The following is a 20471-nucleotide window of genomic DNA, read 5'->3' on the forward strand; positions in this document are numbered from 1 at the left end:
ATTTCAAGACTTACTATAAAGCTACAGTAATCAAGGCAAATATTTATCAATGAGAGCACAGACAGGTAGATAAATGAAATAGGAAGGTCTAAAAACAAAACCACACATATATAGCCAATTGGTTTCCAAAAAAGGTACAAAAGCAATTGCAAAGGCAATTTAGTAGAGAAAGGACTTTTTTTTCCAACAAATGGTGCTGGAAAAATTGGACATCTTTATTCAAAATTTGAATCTTGATCCATACTTCGTACCATATAAAATTAACTAAAAATGAATATCCTAGATTAAAACATAAACAATAACACATGTCTTACAAAACTTATTAGAGAAAATAGAAGAACTTTTTGTGACCTTGAGTTAGGCAAATATTTCTTAGATACAACACCAAAATGCAATCTACTAAAAAAAATTACTTTTGATATACTGGACTTCATAACAATTAAAATATTCTGCTTTATGGAAAGTCACAGAAAAGGAGAAAATGCCTGCACAACATATAACTGATAAAAGACCTATCCAAATTAAAAAAAAATACCTCTTAAAACTTAATAGGAAAATAAGCAATCTAAGGAATACATATCCTTTCTCTTGTTCCTCTTAAAATCATATTCTATTATGACCTATTCCCTTTCTGTTATTATATTTACTTAGTAAATATGCAAACTCAATTTAAATCATTAATTGAAAGACTTTTTAAAGTGAACTAAATTTCCTTTAAAATACATTAACTATAAAAAGCGAGGTCAGTATCAGTTCATATCAACAGTAAAATGAACATTTTATTTAGACAAATAACACAACCTCACAAATAGAACAACCATTTCTCCTGTCCACCCTTTTTAAATAAAATTGCCACAGGCCTCATCTGTTACTAATCAAATCAAGTTAATATTTTTCTTTTGAAATAGCAACAGTACACACTGGTTGTTATAGCAAACTTAATAATAAAATAACTGGAGAGTTTTTTTTTAAATTAATTTGTATTTCCATTGCAGAAAATGGAATGTGAAATATGTACCATGTAGTCCAATCAGATGGCTAAACACTAGACATAGCTTTCTAATCATCTGTTTCTGATTGATAAAAGCCCAATCCCAAAAACTAAATTTAGTAATTGTCTCAGCATGCAATGCCTTTTCAATTCTATGTCTATAAAATGGAATTTATAGTTAATTAGTACTTTTATTAAATGTTTTATATAAAGTGACAGCTTATCAACAATCTATCAGCAATTTTATTTCAGCCTTTAAGTAATTCTTTTTCAGTGTCTCTGGAAGCCAACATTTAAAAGTTGCTTATCACTAATCTTGCTAAAAATGTTTTTTTAAATATAAAATCATTTTTTTTTTCTCTTGGAACAGAGAGAGGAGTAGGAAGCCAAATACCTGCAGATGTTTCTTTGAGTAATTTATTTAACCTCTCTGATTTTCTGTGACTTCATTTGCAAAATTAGCTAAATCTACACATGGATGTAAGATCTAGTCAAGCTCTGAAGATTTTGATTCTACACAATGCCTTAAAAATGCATTTCTTCCACAATAAAAGATGAAATGCATGCCATCTATAGTAAAAATGTGGCTAATCACATCATTTTTATGACCTTGGATCAATGACCCTTCCTGAACCTCTGCTTTTCCTACTTAATAAAACGTTAGATTTGATGAGAAAATTTATATAGTATCTCCCCAAATCTTACCAGAAAATGATTTCTAATAATGATTTTGAGATGATTTTTGATAGAATTAATACATAAGTTTATTTCCGAAACACAAATCTAACCAAAACATAGTAGACACGTGCTGATGGCAAATCAATTTGAATTCTACAAACTTACTAAAGTGAACTTAATCTAAACATGTAAATGGAAAAAAATATACTTCAATTTATAGCAAGGAGAAGCAATTATTTAGCTACACTCTAATCAGGAATATATATATCACTGGCTCATTATAGTCTTCTTTAATACAAGATCAATGAAAACAAGAAATGTTTTTTATTACTAAGTAAATTCAATCTTAAAACAATATCAGGCATACATAAGATCACCAATAATTATACACTAATGATGAAAATGACAGATATTAAACATCTGTGGTCAAAATAAAATTTCATTTATTTCTAGTATCAGATTCAAAGCACTTATTAAATCTGATATAGGAGTCTCAGGTTTTATGCTGTGTCATTCACCGAGCATAAGGTACTTCCTAGTCCATTTAACTTCAAAAGAAGAAAAAAGAGCAGGTAGAAATACTATATATTATGATTATCTGAAGGAGAATCCAGTTACACCAATAATACACAGTGATACAATGACTTGTATTAGCATATACTTCTAAAATGGTCCTCAATGTGGTTAAGGCCAATGATCTAACAATTTCATTTCTAGGAATCTAAGCAATTAATCAGAACTATAGACAGTGAGGCATGTACAAATGTATTCACTCAAGTGTTATTTATAATAGCTATAATTATAAACAACCTAAATATCTGAAAACAAGGTATGATTAATATATGATCTATGTAATGTAACACTGTGTTTACAAAGACTTTTTTTTTTAAATTAATTTTTATTGGTGTTCAATTTACCAACATACAGAAAAACACCCAGTGCTCATCCCGTCAAGTGTCCGCCTCACTAGTTCGTTTCCCAGAGTTAGGAGTCTTTATGTTCTGTCTCCCTTCCTGATATTTACCAACATTTCTTTTCCCTTCCTTTATATTCCCTACAAAGACTTTTTAATGTGAAAAAAAGCAGATAACTTTTATTCCGTCTTTACATTATTTCTGAATTGTGTTATATTTTTCAGAAGTACTATATATAATCAACTTGTATTTCTTAAAGACCGCTGCATCACCACAATATAAGATGGCAAACAGGAACTTACTATAATACTTCAAACAAGAAAATGCAAAGGGTATAAATAAAGAGGGCATGAACTAATAAAACAGAGAAAGAAAGAAGGTATAGCTTTACGAGATCTTAAGAAGCCAAATAAACAGGTTGAAGCAACCAACTAGAATGGCAGGTTAATAAGGAGGAATCGGGCTAGACTGTAATTCTACACACTAATATCAGAAATGTAGGAGAGAAGATAATGTAAGGGGAAAATAATAAGCCAGGTGATTCTGAAGCACAATCTTAGAATATAAATTACTTTCTACATATTATGGAAATATACATCCTATGCAATATATTAGGAAAAAATTTTATCCAAATAGTCTCAATTAAGTGGGATATGAACTAATAAGGAATATATTTCCTAATGAAGCCATTTAAGTGAATTACTGCTATTGTAAAATTTTCATTCAGAATTATCTCAGTAGGGATATAATGTATTTACTTTTTATCAACACATTCAAACCTGAAAATAGTGGACATGGACTATTTAAATATATTACCATATCATTTTTATTCTCCATAAAGATGCTGAGTTTCTTCAAGAATGACACAACTAGGATAAGTAGCTCAAAATTGTCCCGATCAAGAGCCTTCACCAGCATGTGAACTATGTTCTTGTTCCTCATCTTCAGTTCTGTACGTGTATCTTCAGCAAGATTCAGAAGCAAATAAAGAGCAACTAGAAGAGTAAAATAGATGAGTGTTAAGTGACTGGCATATTGAATCAACAAGTTAATCATTTCTACTCAGTATAGTAACACGTAGTTCTAAGAAGAGAATACATTATTTTGAAAATATTATTAATTGGCTCATTAGAAAACATTTGTTATTATTGAGAAATACATGTATGTTATACAAAATAAACAAAAAGTATACATACATAAAATAATTTTCTTATGATGCTGAGGACACTAACCAAAATAAGATAATGATTCTTTAAAGCTTAATAGTAAGCAAATGGTATTAAAGGTACATGTTACTATATAATAAAACAGGGGGAAAGAATTGTATATGTGTAGAAAACAAGGTAAAACTTCAATAACAAGCAGCCGCAATGTTAAAAAGAACTATACTCTAAGAAAAAACTGATGATTACCAGAGGAGAGGTGGGAAGAGGAATGACTGAAATAGGTGATGGAGATTAAGAAGTGCACTTGTGATAAGCATAGGGTGATGTATGGAAGTGTTGAATCACTACAATGTACACCTGAAACTAATATAACACTAGATGTTAAAAACAACAAAAAGAACTATAATCCAAAACATGTAAAATAGCTATACCTAAATATGAGGATAGTAAAATCTATTTTAAATATCCAAACTGATTTTCTGATAGTTACTACAGAAAATGCCATATTAAGTTCAGTAATACAATTGTTATACTAGACAAAGTTAAGGCATTTTCTACTAGTTCTAAGTAAAATTTCTTTTAGACACCTCTAATAAAAATGCTTAGGTTCTTCCAATAAACTCATATGATTCTTCCCTTTTGACAGAATTTGTAACATATGTTGTTTTCCATTTTGCCTTGACTGATGGGAAGCTTCAGAGTTAAGACTTAAAAGATTTCTATCAGAATTTGTAGGCTATTATGATCAACGCAATCCTATAATCTTGGTTGCATTACTTTAGCATTTCACTTCATGCATTCTTATAAGCTATTTCTATACCTTTATGAAAATAAGAAATATATGCAATAGTTGTAAATATTTAATTTATTTAGCAAATATTTGAGCTGTAAAGGCAGTAATTAGGGCTACTGTATGACAGGCACTGTACTAGTTGATATATAAACAGTAAACCATTTTATCTTTAAGATAATTTATGGTGAAAGAAGTATTTATTATAAATTTTACAGATGGGCAACTTCAGATTCAGAGAAGTTAAATAACTTACCCTATCCACACAGCAAAAAAGTGATGGAGCTAAATTAAAATCAAGCCTATCAGAACCCAAAGCTCACATATTTATACTACTGCATCATACTGACTTTTCATGGAAGGCACTATTTATTTTTTTTTAATTTTTTTTTATTTTATTATTTATGATAGTCACAGAGAGAGAGAGAGAGAGAGAGAGGCAGAGACACAGGCAGAGGGAGAAGCAGGCTCCATGCACCGGGAGCCCGATGTGGGATTCGATCCCGGGTCTCCAGGATCGCGCCCTGGGCCAAAGGCAGGCGCTAAACCGCTGCGCCACCCAGGGATCCCCATGGAAGGCACTATTAAAAGGTTTTACAGTTGTGTGAAATCTAAAGTCTCTTTCAGATGGGAGGGAGGGGAGTGTCCTCAAAACTTAGACCTGCTCCAGGGACGGTGGGCTTTTTCAGCCCCATATGTTTTTTGGCTACACACATGCATTGCCCAGGATCTTTGGATGGGGTTCTGTGGTAGCCATGCTCAACCTTAAGAGCAGGTGACTGGGGTGTTTTCATTTAGGAAGTTTCTGCAAGATCATTCTGATGCCATTTTCCATGCTGTCTTTGCATGGACAGAAGGTGTGGGATGTTTGTGTGACTATTTTTGATGTATTTTAGATCTGTTCCCCTAATATTCATGTCAAGAAAAGGCTTGATTCTCTGTCTGAAACCAAGCAATACAGTTAAAAAACTGGGAATTAGGGCAGCCTGGGTGGCTCAGCGGTTTAGAGCCACCTTTGGCCCAGGGTGTGATCATGGAGAACCAGGATCGAGTCCCACGTCCAGCTCCCTGCATGGAGCCTGCTTCTCCCTCTGCCTGTGTCTCTGCCTCTCTCTCTCTCTCTCTCATTCTCTCATGAATAAATAAAAACAAAACAAAACAAACACCCTGGGAATTAAAAAATTGTGTTGAATGCTCTCTGATTTAAACAGTGTTTTTGCACTCAATGAATCAATTTCTCTAAAAAAATTTTTTCTAAATGAAGTTGCATTGAAAAGCATATAGTAGACTTCTGCTTATAATCAAGAGAAATATAATGGGTTGAACAGTGATCTCCCAAAATTCATGCTCCATTGAAACTTAGAATCTGACCCTATTTATAAATGGGTCTTTGCAGAGGTAATTAGTTAAGATAAGGTCGTAATGGGCCAGGGTGGACCTCAAATTCAATGACTTGTGTCCTTATAAGAAGAGGAGAGGACACGGATACAGGGGGAGGGTGGCCACGTGAGGATGGAGGCAGAGAATAGAGTGATAGGGCTATGAGCCAAGAAATATTGAGGATTAGTGGAAGCCACCAAAACCTAGGAAGAGAAAAGGAAGGATTCTGGAGCCTTCGGGGGGAATATGGTCCTGCTAACATTGTGATTTTGGCTTTCTAATTTTCAGAAACGGTGAGAAAATAAATTTCTGTTGTTTTATTAAATGAGCCAGTTTGTGGTACTTTGTTTTGGCAGCTCTAGGAAGTTAACACAACAGAGTAATGGGTACCAGATTTAAATTCTTACCTGAAATAACAACAATGACAACAACCAGATGAAAATATACAAAATAAAGATTTTCACAACAATGGACATCAGATAATGAAGGACAGTGACCCAACAGATAAGAAGTGAGATGGCCCTATGATTGCCCCAGAATAATGCCTTGAGAGTTTCCAGGTCATGACACAGAGAGGGAAAATCTTGGCAGAACTCAAAAGAACTCTAGAGTTCAAGAGATGGAACCAAGAGACCAGGAAAGCCAAACAAGAAAAATATCAAATAAACAACCTAACTTTATACCTAAGGGAGCTAGAAAAAGAACAACAAATGAAGCCTAAAGACAGCAGAAGAAGGAAATAATAATGTTTAGAACAGAAATAAATGATATAAAAACTAAAACAATGACTACAAAAAACCACAACAACAACCCAACAACAATAGAACAGATGAAAAACCAGGACTAGTCCTCTGAAAATATTAATAAAACTGATAAACTTCTAGCCAGCCTTCTCAAAAAGAAGAGAAAGGACCTAAAGAAGAAAGAGAAAGGACCAAAGGACCTTGGGTTGCAAGGGTGGTTCAATATTCACAAATCAATCAAGAGGATATACCACATTAATAAGCGAAAGGACAAGAACCATATGTTCCTTTCAATAGAAGCAAAAAAAGCATTTGACAAAGTACTACATCCATTCATGATAAAAACCCTCAACAAAGTAGGTTTAGAGCAAACATACTTCAACTTAATAAATGCCATCTATAAAAATCTACAGCTAATATCATCCTCAATGGGGAAAAACTGAGAGTGTCTCCTTGATGGTCAGGAACAAGACAAGGATATCCACTGTCACCTATGTTATTTAACATAGTACTGAAAGTCCTGGCCACAGCAATCAGACAACAAAAATAAATAAAATGCATCCAACTTGGCAAGGAAGAAGTGAAACTTTCACTACTTGCAGATGACATAATACTCTATATAGAAATTGAAAACAACACAAAGAAATTAAAAGACATTCCATGCTCATGGACTGAGAAAACAAACATTGTTAAAATATTTGAATAGTCCAAAGCAATCTACACATTTAAATGCAATCCTTATCAAAATACTAATAGCATTTTTCACAGAGCTAGAACAATCCTATAATTTGTATAAAACCACAAAATACCCCAAGTAGCCAAAGCAACCTTGAGAAAGAAAAGCAAAGCTGGAGGCATCACAATTCTGGACTTCAAGTTATATTACAAAGCATATAATGTATGTAATACAAATATTACAAGTTATATTTGTAGTGTTCAAAACAGTATGGTACTGGCACAAAAATAGACACATAGATCAAGAGAACAAACAGAAAACCCAGAAGTGAACCTACAATTATATGCTCAATTAATCTTTGACAAAGCAGGAAAGAATATCCAATGAGAAAAATGTCTCTTTAACAAATAGTGTTGCAAAAACTGAACAGCAACATGCAAAAGAATGAAACTGTACCACTTTGCTACATCCTATACAAAAATACATTTAAAATGTATCAAATACCTAAATGTGAGACCTGAAACCATAAAAATCCTAAGGAACACAGCAGTAACTTCCTAGACATTGACTGTAACAAGTTCTTTCTAGATATGTCTCTTGAGGCAAGGGAAACAAAAGCAAAAATAAACTATTGGGACTCCATCAAAATAAAAAGCTTCTGCACAGCAAAGGAAACAATCAACAAAATTAAAAGGAACCTATGGAATGGGAGAGGATACTTGGAAATAACATTATCTGATAAAGGGTTAGTGTCCAAAATATATAAAGAACTTATACAACTCAATACACAGAAAATAATAATAATCTAATTAAAAAGTGGGCAGAAGACATGAAGAGGCATTTTTTTTCAAAGACGTAGAGATGGCCTGAAAGATACATGAAAAGATGCTCGAAATCACTCATCATCAGGAAAATTCAGATCAAAATTACAAGTCATACCACACCTGTCAGAATGGCTAAAATCAAAATCACAAGAAACAACAGGTGTTGGCAAGGATGTCAAGAAAGGAGAACCCTCTTGTACTATGTGGGAATGCAAACTGGTGCAGCTACTCTGGAAAACTATATGCAGGTTCTATAAAAAGTTAAAAATAAACTGCCCTATGATCCAGCAATTGCACTATCTAAAGAATACAAAAATACAATTCAAGGGGATACATGCCCCCTGATGTTCCTAAGAGCATTATCTACAATAGCCAAATTACAGAAACAGCTCAAGCCTCTATTGACTGATGAATGGTTAAGGAAAATGTAGGAGATACATACATATAGAACATTACTCAGCCAAGAGAAAAAATGAAATCTTGCCATTTGCAACAACATGGATGGGGCTAGAGACTATAATGCTATGCAAAATAAGTCAGAGAAAGATGAATACTATATGATTTCATTCACATAAAATTTAAGAAACAAAACAAATGCGCAAAGGAAAAAGAAAGGGAGACAAACCAAGAAACACTCTTAACTATAGAGAACAAACTGATGGGTTACCAAAGGGGAGGCAGATGTGGGGCGGGGGAGGGATGAGTTAAATAGGTGAAGGCGATTAAGAAGTGCATTTTGTGTGATGAGCACCAAGCCAATATAGAAATATTGAAACACCTGACACTAATATTATACTGCATGGTAACTGGAATTTAAATAAAAAGTATCTTCTCTAACAGTAATGGGATCACATTAAAAATTAGTAACACATAGGTCTCTCAGAAATTCCCAAATATTCAGAAACAAACTAACTCCTTTCTAAATAACTTATGTGTCAAAGAAGTAGTAAAAGGGGAATTGAAAAGTGTTTTGAATGGAATAAAAATAAAAATAAAAATAGGATATATCAAAATCTATGGTATATCCCTAAAGCAGTGCTTAAAGAGAAATTTACAGTTCTATATACTTTTAGTATAGAAGAAGAAAGGTCTTAAATAAATGATCCTACTTCCACCTTAAGAAGCTACAAAAGGAGCAAACTGAACCCGAAGTTAGCTCAGAAACAGAAATAATAAAGAACTGAACAGAAATTAATTAAATATATAATATAAATGTACAGAAAATCAATGAAACCAAAAGTTGGTTCTTTGAGATTAAAAAAAATATGATACCCTCAAACAACTATGATCGTGAGAAAAAAAAAAAAGACATAATTTACCAATCTCTGGATTGAGAGAGGTTGTATATCACTACCGATTCTGTTGGTATTAATGAAATAATAAGGAAATATTAATACAGAACAACCTGAAATTTAGAAATTCCTTAATGATTCAAGCTACTTGAGCTCACTCAAGAAGAAATAAAGAATGTGAACAGTACCTATTAAAGAAATTGAATTTGCAGTTTAAAATCTTCCCATAAAGGGACGCCTGGGTGGCTCAGTGGTTAAGCGTCTGCCTTTGGCTCAGGGTGTGATCCTAGGGTCCTGGGATCGAGTTCCTCACCAGGCTCCCTATAGGGAGCCTGCTTCTCCCTCTCCCTATGTCTCTGCTTCTCTCTCTGTGTCTCTCATGAATAAATAAATAAAAATAAATAAATAAACAAAATCTTCCCATAAAGAAAACAAGGGTTCAGGTGGCTTTACTGGAGTATCTTATCCAATATTTAAAGGAATAACACCATTCTGCACATGGTCTCCCAGGAAGTTAAATAGAATGGAATATATTCCAAATCAACCCATGAAGCCAGCATTATCATAAAAATTTTACAACACAAGAAAACTACACACAAATACCTTATGAACATAGAAGCAAAACAAAGTTAGCAAATTTAATCCACTGATACATAAAAAGGATACATGAGTGGATTTAATACAGAAGCCTAAGGCTGAATTAACATTTGAAAAATCAATGTAATTCACCATATAAACAAACTAAAAAATAATTAAAAGGTTTCCTGATCTGAAAACATGAAGTTATCTTTATTTATATATAATACATTCACCTATGTGGACAATGTGATGGAATCTTTAAAGGAAAGTTATTAAAAATAAGTAATAAATAAACTTACCAAGATTGCAGAATTCAGAACCAATATTAAAAAATATTTCTATATACAAACAACAAATAATCAGTTGAAAATTTTTTAAAAGAGTGTTCAGAATAGCAACAGAAATATGAAATCCTTAGGGATAAATCTGACACAAGATATGAAAAACCTGAAAACAATAAAACACCACTATGAGATATTCAAGAAAATCTAAATAAATGGAAAGAGAGATCCTTTCCTTGGGTCAAAGACAATATTGTTAAGAAACCAATTCTTCCAAAATTAACATATATATTCAATGCATCCTGAATCAATACCCCAGAATTTTAAGGAAACGAATACACTGATTATAAAATAATATGAAAATGCATAATATCTAGAATAGCCAAAATTCCTTTGGAAAAAAAGTTGAAGGAATACTACTTCATTTAAAAATTTTCTATAAAGCCACTATACTGAAGACACTGTGCTATTGGTATCAAGAGCTACAAAAGTGATGGACAGCACAAATTACAGTACAGAAATGAAATGCACATACATGGATAAAGGATTTTTCACAAATAACAATCCAATAGATAAAAGGATAGTGTATTCAACAAATAATGCTTGAATAATTGGACATGCATAGAACTTTGATCCATTCTTCATACCATATACAAAAATTAACTCAAAACATATTATAGACTTAACTGTAAAACCTAAGACTGTAACATTTGTAGAAGAAAACAAAGGAGAAAAATCTTTGCAAAAAAATTTCTTAGATACAATATCAAAATTGTAATTCAGGAAATACGAAATCAATTGTGATACATAAATATATAAAATTCTGCACTCTAAAAGACACTCTTAGGAGAATAAAAAGGTAAGCCAAAGACTAGGAGAAAATGTCTACAAATCCTATGTCTGATAAAGTCTTGTATACAATATACAAAAGAACTCTTGGGATGTCTGGGTGGCTCAATCAGTTAAGTTCACAGACTTTATTTGTAATTGAGAAAAACTGGCAACATCCCAGATAACCCTTAATAGATGAATCCAATGACATATCATTCAATAATGAAAAGAAATTAATTATTAATATGAGATGAATCTCTAATTATGCTCTCCATGTACATTCCTGAGACCGTATGGTATCATCACAGACAATGGAAGTGCACATGGCAGTGGAAATGCAGGTGCACAGCAGGAAAGGCTAACTTCAAGCTTGTGCATTAAGAAAACAATCTACATATCACTGGAGTCCCAGAATGAGAAGAGAAAGAAAGGGGCAGAAAATTTACTTAGGAAATAATGGTGAGGGAAAAAAAAAGAAGAAAGAATGGTTGCAAATGTCCCAAGTCTCGGGAAAGATACGAGTATCACAATATTAATAATTCACCACAAAATTTCAATCTACATGTAAAACAATGTTCTATAAGACACATAAAATCATGTAAAATCAAAGAGAGAATTTTATCTATTTTTTTAAAGATATTATTTATTGATTTGAGAGAGAGAGTGAGTGAGCATATGCAAGCATGGAAAGGAGCACAGGGAGAGGGAGAGAATCTCAAGCAGACTCCCTGCTTGAGAGCCCCAAACCAAGAGTCATATGCTCAACTGACTGAGCCACCCAGGTGTCCCAGGAAATAATTTTATTTATTTTATTTTTATTTTTTTAAAGAATTTTCAAAGTAAGAAGAGAGAGAGAGAGAGAGAGAGAAAGAGAGAGAGAGAGAGAGAGAGAGAAAAGATCTCCTACAAGGGAAGACCATAAGGAGATTCCTCAGCAGAAAACTTACAGGCCAGAAATAAGTGGAATGGTAAATTCAAAGTGCTGAAAAGAAAAAAAAAATGCCAACCAAATATACTTTACAAAAAGTTGTCCTTCAAAAATGAAAGCAAAATACTTCAGCCAAAGGAATACTGAAAAAGAAAACCAAAGTTGGAGGCATCACAATGCCGGACTTCAAGCTGTATTACAAAGCTGTGATCATTAAGACAGCAATATTACTGGCACAAAAACAGACACACAGATCAATGGAACAGAATAGAGAACCCAGGAATAGACCAACTCCATGGCCAACTAATCTTTGACAAAGCAGGAAAGAATAGCCAATAGAAAAAAGACAGTGTTGGGAATGGTGTTGGGAAAACTGGAGAGCCACATTCAGAAGAATGACTAGATCATTCTCTTATACCATACACAAAGATAAACTCAAAATGAATGAAAGACCTAATTGTGAGACAGGAATCCTCCAAAATCCTAGAGGAGAACACAGGAGCAAACTTTTTGACCTTAGCCACAGCAACTTCTTGCAAGACACATCTCTAAAGGCAAGGGAAACAAAAGCAAAAATGAACTGCTAGAACTTCATCAAAATAAAAAACTTCTGCAGAGCAAAGCAAGCAGTCAACAAAACTAAAATGCAACCTACAGAATGGGAGAAGATATTTGTAAATGACCTATTAGATAAAGGGCTAATATCCAAGATCTATAAAGAACTTATCAAACTTAACACCAAAAAAAACAAACAATCCAGTCAAGAAATGGGCAAAAGACATGAACAGACATTTCTCCAAAGAAGACCTACACATGGCCAATAGGCACATGAAAAAAAAATGCTCCATATCATTTGTCATCAGGAAAATACAAATCAAGACCATAATGATTTGTTACCACGTTATACCACTAAGAATGGCTAAAATTAACAGGACAGGAAACAACAAATATTGGTCTGGGTATGGAGAAAGGGGAACCTACTTTACACTGTTGGTGAGAATGCAAGCTGGTACACCCACTCTGGAAAACAGTATGGAGGTTCCTCAAGAAGTTAAAAATAGAGATGTCCTATGACCTAGCAATTGCACTAATGGGTATTTACCGCAAAAATACAGACGTAGAGAAAGAAAGGGGCACCTGCACCCCAATGTTCATAGCAGCAATGTCCACTCTTCAACAGATAAATGGATAAAGAAGATGTGGTATACTTATACAATGTAATATTATTCAGCCATCAGAAAGGATGAATACCTACCATTTAAATTGATGTGGATGGAACTGGAGGGTATAATGTTAAGTGAAATAAGTCAGTCGAAGAAAGACAATTATCATATGGTTTCACTCATATGTGGAATATAAGAAATAGCAGGAGGAGAATAAAGGGGAATAATAAAATAAAGGAAGGAGGGGAAACTGAATGGGTAAAAGTCAGAAAGGAAGACAAACCATGAGAGACTCTTAACTCTGGGAAACTGAGGGTTGCTGAATGGGAAGTGTGTGGGGGGATAGGGTACTAGGTGACAGGCATTAAAGGAGGGCATGTGATATGATGAGCACTGGGTGTTATACTCTATATTGGCAAATTGATGTTAAATTTTAAAAATAAAAATTATTTGTGATCTCAAAAAAAAAGGCTGAATCATGAAGTGGAAAATATGAACAGACTAATAAAGAGTCAGCTTGAATCAATTACCAAAAACCTTGCAAAAAAGAAAAGCCTAAGACCAGATGGCTTCACAGGGTACTCCTAGAAAACATTTAAAGAAGAATCCATGTCAATCCTTCTCAAACTCCTCCAAAAAATTGAAGAGTTACCCCTGATACAAAGCCAGATAAGGACACTACAAGGAAAAACATAAAACAAAACACTATAGATCAATATCCCTGATGATCAGGGATATAAAAATTCTCAATAAAATACTAGCAAACTGAATGCAAAGCACATACCATCACCAAATAGGATTTATCCCTGGGATATACAGATGATTTAGCATACACAAATAAAAAAAAAAACACGATATATCACATTAATAGAATAAAAGATAAAAATCATATGGTCATCTCAATAGATGCAGAAATGGTATCTGACACAATTCAACATTCTTTCTTGATAAAACTCCTAAGAATAGAAAGTAAGCATAAAAAGGCCATATATGAAAATCCAATTACCAATATCATAATCAACAGTGGAAAACTGAAAGCTTTTATTCTAAAATTAGCAAAAAGGCTTACTCTTGACACTTTTATTCAATATAATATTAGAAGAACTAGCTAGATCACTTAGGCAAGAAAAAGATATAAAGGTATACAAATTGGAAAGGAAGACATGAAATTGTGTCTGTTTACTGAAGACTTAATTCTTATATAGAAAATCCTTAAGAGTACCAAAACACTATTAGAATTGATAAATGAATTCAATAAAGTTTCAGGATTAAAAAATCAATACATAAAAATCATTTGCACTCCTATACACTAACAACTATATAAAAGGAAATAAAACAATCTCATTTACAATAGCATCAAAAACAATAAAATTCTTAGGAATAAATTTAAGCAAAGAAGTGAAGAATATATATACTGAAACTATAAGATACGATGAAAGAAATCTGAAGACACAAATAAATGTAAAGATATGCTGTGTTCAATGATGGGACAAGTTATTATAATTAAAATATCCATAGTACCCAAAGACATCTATGGAACCATATCCTCTCTATCAAAATTCCAATGTCATTTTCACAAAAATAGAACAAAATACAAAAAATTGTATAGAACCATAAATGACTCAAAATAGCCAAAGCAATCTTGAAAAAGTATAAAGATGGAGGCATTATACTTTCTGGTTTAAAAATATGTCACAAAGCTATGGTAATCAAACAGTATGGTATTAGCATAAAAACAGATATTAGATCAATGAAACAATTTAGAGCTCAAAATAAACCCACATATAAAGGTCAACTAATATTTATTTGACAAGAGAGCCACAAATACTCAAGAGGGTAAAGGATAGTTTCTTCAAAAAAATGGTACTGGGAAAACTAAATATTCATATAGAAACAAATGAAATTGGGCCCCTAACACCAGTCATGAAAATTAATTTGACTTACAAAAGAAAAAAGGACTGAGATAGGATTAGGATTAATACCCACCATTTGCTTCAACGTGGATGGAACTGGAGGGTATTATGCTGAGTGAAATAAGTCAGTCGGAGAAGGACAAACAGTGTATGTTCTCATTCATTTGGGGAATATGAATAATAGTGAAAGGGAATATAAAGGAAGGGAGAAGAAATGTTGGGAAATATCAGGAAGGGAGACAGAACATAAAGACTCCTAACTCGGGGAAACGAACTAGGGGTGGTGGAGGGGGAGGAGGGCGGGTGTTGGAGGGGAATGGGTGACGGGCACTGAGGTGGACACTTGACGGGATGAGCACTGGGTGTTTTTCTGTATGTTGGTAAATTGAACACCAATAAAAATTAATTAAAAAAAAAAAAAAAAAAAAAAAGGACTTGAAAATGTAAAACTCCTAGAAGAAAACAGAGGGGAAAAGTTCCTTGACATCAGTCTCGGCAATGATTTTTGGGAAATGACACCAAAGTACAAGCAACAAAAGTAGGCATCAAGAAGTGGGGCTACATCAAACTAAAAAAGCTCTGCACAGCAAAAGAAACAATCAACAAAATGAAAAGGCAATGTACAGAATGGGAGGAAATATGGGGTTAACACCCAAAAGATGTAAGAAACCCATACAACTCAGTAGGAAAAAATCAAAACAAATCAAATCTGATTTAACAATGGACAAATGCTCTGAACAGACATTTTCCCAAAGAAGATATACAAATTACCAACGGATAAATGAAAAGGTGTTCAACATCACTAATCATCAGGGAAATGCAAATCAATATCATGACAGATCACCTCATACCTGTCAGAATGGCTATTATTAAAAAGACAAGCGATAAATGCTGCCAAGGATGTGGAGAAAAAAGAATTTAAATTGGGAGGAATGTAAACTGCAATTTATATTCCTGTTAAATATAAATTCTTGTTAAAGGAATATAAACTGGCGTAGCCACTATGGAAAATGGATGCTTCTCAAAAATTTAAAAATAAAACTACCATATGATCCAGCAATACCACTTCTGGTTATGTATCCAAAGGAAATAAAATCATGATCTCAAAGAGATATCTGTATCCCTGTGTTCACTGAGGCATTGTTAATAGCCAAGACACAGCAGCAGCCTAAGTGTCCATCAATGGATGAATGGATAAAGGAGATGTGGCATACATATGCACACACACACACCCCAAAATATTATTCATTCATAAAAAAGGAAGATATTCTGCCATTTGTGATAACACAGATAGACCTTAAGGGTATTATTTTAAGTGAAATCAGACAGAGGAAGACAAATATTGTATGTTCTCACTGAGTATGTGGAATCTAAAAACACTGGACTCATAAAAACAGAGTAGATCATGCTTACCAGAAGCTGGGTTGTGGGGGAAATGGGAAGACCTTGGTCAACAGATATAAACTTTCAGTCATAAGATGAATAAGTTCCAGGGATCTAATGCACACCATGGCAAATACAATTAACAATACTGTATTGTGTATTTTAATACTGCCATGAGAACAGATCTTAAGTGTTCTCACCGTAACAACAACAACAAAATGGTAATTACGTGAGGTGAAGGACATGTTTACCAACCTTACTGTGGTAAACATTTTGCAATATATGCGTACACCAAATCAGCACATTGTATACCTTAAACCTAACACAATTATATGTCAATTATACCTCAATAAAACTGGAAAAAATCAATAGTCAACTCCAAAGCAGGAGTGGAATGTACACTTAAAATCCCTACATTACTCTCACTAACCTTCATAAAATTTTGTATCTTATCAATGGCTGTGAAACTTTATTCAATTGTTAGAGCTCTCAACAAACCTCAGAGACTATTTTTTATTAATCAAGAGAAATACTATGAGAATTTTTATATTGATTTCCTAGGAAAGCACAAAATAAATAAGACATTAGTACTATTATGTTATAATTAATATTAGTTAGTGTTTGAGAGATCAGATTGTCATTATCAAAAAGGACAAACACTGGATTAAAAGATCCTCTCTGAGTAAACAAATTACAAGTATATACACATTTAAGAGCTGAATAGAAAAAAATAAAATAATAAAATAAATTTAAAAAAAAAGAGCTGAATAGGCCTCTTGGTGGAAAAATAATGGAATGAAACTTAAAACATTATTACCCATGCTAAAGACAAAAGAATTTACAGCTTCTTAAAACTTAGAGACTTTTAAATTATTCTAATATTAGCTTTACCAATCTGAAAAAAAAAATTGAACAAAATCAATGTAGTGTAAACACTTTGTTGTGTTTCTCATTGCTTAGGAAATCATACCTCGTAAGAGCTGTTCCTGTTTTACCACAAGTCCCTGGTATTTTTTAAAGGTTTTTTCATAATCTTTTCTCAAGGTTTGGTTTTCAGGGTCTTCATCAAGTAAGCAACTTAAGTTAAGGATCATCCATACTCATTGAAACAAAGAAAATCTACTGAAATATACTATGAAGAACAGTACTATTTCATGTGCAGTGTTACCCAGTTATTTTCTATAACCAATAGTTTAAAATATTCATCTCTACACAATAATTTTAGAACTTCTTAAACAAGGGTTCGTGGTTATGCTTGGAGACTTTGGGTAAATGCATGTTTAGGTTTTACCAAACACCTGAATCCCCAGAAATTTTATGCAAATATCTTATGTATGTATACCAGTGGATCCATGAATCAAAAGGATTGCTGCCTCAGAGAGTGTTTTAGTTAATAAGAATACTTAATTCCACCTTGGACAGATGCCCAGAACATTCAAAGGATGTTGATTAGATCTAAAATGCTTTAGTATCCTCTTCAGACTCCCCATCAAAGAGAACTATCCTGAAGTTAGAGGTCAACAAGATTTTTAAATTATACCTTATGGCCCCAAGTAACCCTCTGGACAACTGCAAAAATAACTAGTTATTTCGGTCTGACTTCAGGATCAGTGCTTGGGGAAGCACTTCAAAACTTCCCTCTCATTGACTGCTGCTTGTATCAAAACACAAGGAATCTCCTGCATTTCAGTATGCCTTGTAATCCATGATATGTCATAGTTAATTGAAGCATTTTTTTCCATTCTTACTAGCTCATGAATAATGGTACATCTTTCAATCAATGATATCTGATACTTAACAGAATTATGATATATCCTAAAATATCAATTCCCGTCACCCAACAATCACAAAATATTAATTAATAATTACTAAAAGTTCCATTAGTGGTTCTCTCCATACACCTCCTATTAAATGAATTTCAGGTGTATTTAGGAGACTTGTAACTCTAGAAATGATCTAAAGTCTCCAGGATCACTGAGCTGCCCATAGGATTTAAATCTACACCATTTAGATGTCAGAAGCTCATAGCACAAACAGAAAACCCCTAAACCTGCAAAGATCTTAATTAAGAAAAGTCAAACTTGTGTGTACATTAGGGTGAATTTTTAGACTATCTTGGGGATTTCATGATGGAGAGGTAAGAAATATATGATACTCTGCACAACAGGAACAATATTTTTACTTTTTTTTTTGTAAAGATCTTATTTATTTATTCATGAGAGACACGGTGCGGGGGTTGGGCAGAGACACAGGCAGAGGGAGAAGCAGGCTCCATGCAGGGAGCCCGACGTGAAACTCGATCCCGGGTCTCTAGGATCACACCCTGGGCTGAAGGCGGGGCTAAACTGCTGAGCCACCCAGGGTGCCCATATTTTTACTTCTTAAAAGAGATCAATAAATATTGGGTTCAAAGGAAAATTACCAGTATGGTTGCTAAATAAGCCATATGAATAAGCTAGGACCTATAATCTAGAAAAATTAAGCTACAGAGGCAGTATGATAAATATTTTCAAATACAAGAAAAGTGATGTTTAAGAGACTACCCTATTCTATTTTGATTTAGCATGCAAGATTAGATTCAAGGGACAGAAGTTACTGACAAGTGGATTTTAGTACACTAAGCAAAAGAACATTATAATAAATAGGATGTCAAACCACAGAATGAACTAAATAAATAAGAAACACTGTTGAAGAAAAGAGTAAATATCCAATTTGTAAAGGAAGCTGCAGAAAAGATTTCTACATTGAAAGATAGTTTAAAATACATCATTTACAAAAATTTTTAATAATAAATTTATTTTTTATTGGTGTTCAATTTGCCAACATACAGAATAACACCCAGTGCTCATCCCGTCAAGTGCTCCCCTCAGTGCCCGCCACCCATGCACTTTAAGATTCTTTTCATAGGTTCTATCATTCTGCAGCCTCTTAGATTTGAATATATTAAGAATTTTTGGACATAATTAGTAAAACAGAATTTAATTCCAATCAAAGTCAACTTATGACAGACAGAACTACATAAACCATGGTGAGACAGGGCTTCAGTTAACCAAAGGATCTTAGGGGATATAATGATAAGGTCACTTAAGAGAATCACCAGCTCAATTATCCAGGACCACTATTATCTGCTCCTTCTAATAAACTAATCAAAGAGACAAAAAGCATATATCAAACTATATTCATTCTGATAGTTTCAATCTTCATCTTAACTGTCACCACTCTTTTATTTTTCCAAATAACGTAAATGGCAAAAAACAAAACAAAAAAAAAAAACAAAAAAAACTATCCCACCTATCTACATCTCATAGCAACAACCATGGGGTGAAATGCCACTCTGAAAGGATATCAGCTTTCTTCTTCTTAGAGAGTTCTTCTTGCCACAGTTCATGTCTTTTTAACTCATGATCAATGATATTCATACATAGAGCTCCAATTTTATAGTGAGTGATAAGTCCATGAAACTGAGAAAAGCTTTAAAGAAGAGATTTTAGTATATATTTGAAGCAATATGTTTTGTAGATTCAGGAAATTTATTTTGAGTAAACACTTGTACGTTGGTATAATGGATGTAGAAAATAAAATTTGATATATATTTCAATAAATGACTACATCCATGGTATACTAGGCAGAGACCCGAAGTTGTAAGATTACTTTAAATATATTTTCCCATACTATCCTTACCTGAAATAAAATTACTTTTAAATTAGAAATGAAAGAAAACACATTTTTTGTAATCAACCACCATTTTAACTATTCAGATACTCTCAAAATAAACTTTCAGACTGCTGTAAAACAAAACTAATAATATAACAATACTAATATTAAATAAAATAGATACCAGAAGATATAGATCAGTAAAATATTAGTAATCAGGTTTTTGCATGTGTTTTCTATACAATTCATTCATCCAAGTATTTATTTAATAAATATCTATTTGCT

At 33.1% G+C, this 20471-nt stretch overlaps 1 protein-coding gene across 2 annotated transcripts in view; it reads right to left on the reverse strand.

Moving 5' to 3' along the window:
- The window catches only part of KIFAP3 (kinesin associated protein 3), a 146386-nt gene that overhangs the window by 97662 nt on the left and 28253 nt on the right, over nt 1-20471 (reverse strand). For both annotated transcript variants that reach the window (XM_026003320.2, XM_026003319.2), the window contains exons 7-9: nt 19879-20003; nt 17503-17601; nt 3400-3578 (exon numbers count right to left, since the gene is read on the reverse strand). In XM_026003320.2, the coding sequence (XP_025859105.1) occupies nt 3400-3578; nt 17503-17601; nt 19879-20003 (403 nt within the window). The remainder of the gene's footprint in view (nt 1-3399; nt 3579-17502; nt 17602-19878; nt 20004-20471) is intronic.

The sequence above is a fragment of the Vulpes vulpes genome, chromosome 13, assembly GCF_048418805.1.
Source record: "Vulpes vulpes isolate BD-2025 chromosome 13, VulVul3, whole genome shotgun sequence".
NCBI classification, from domain to species: domain Eukaryota; kingdom Metazoa; phylum Chordata; class Mammalia; order Carnivora; family Canidae; genus Vulpes; species Vulpes vulpes.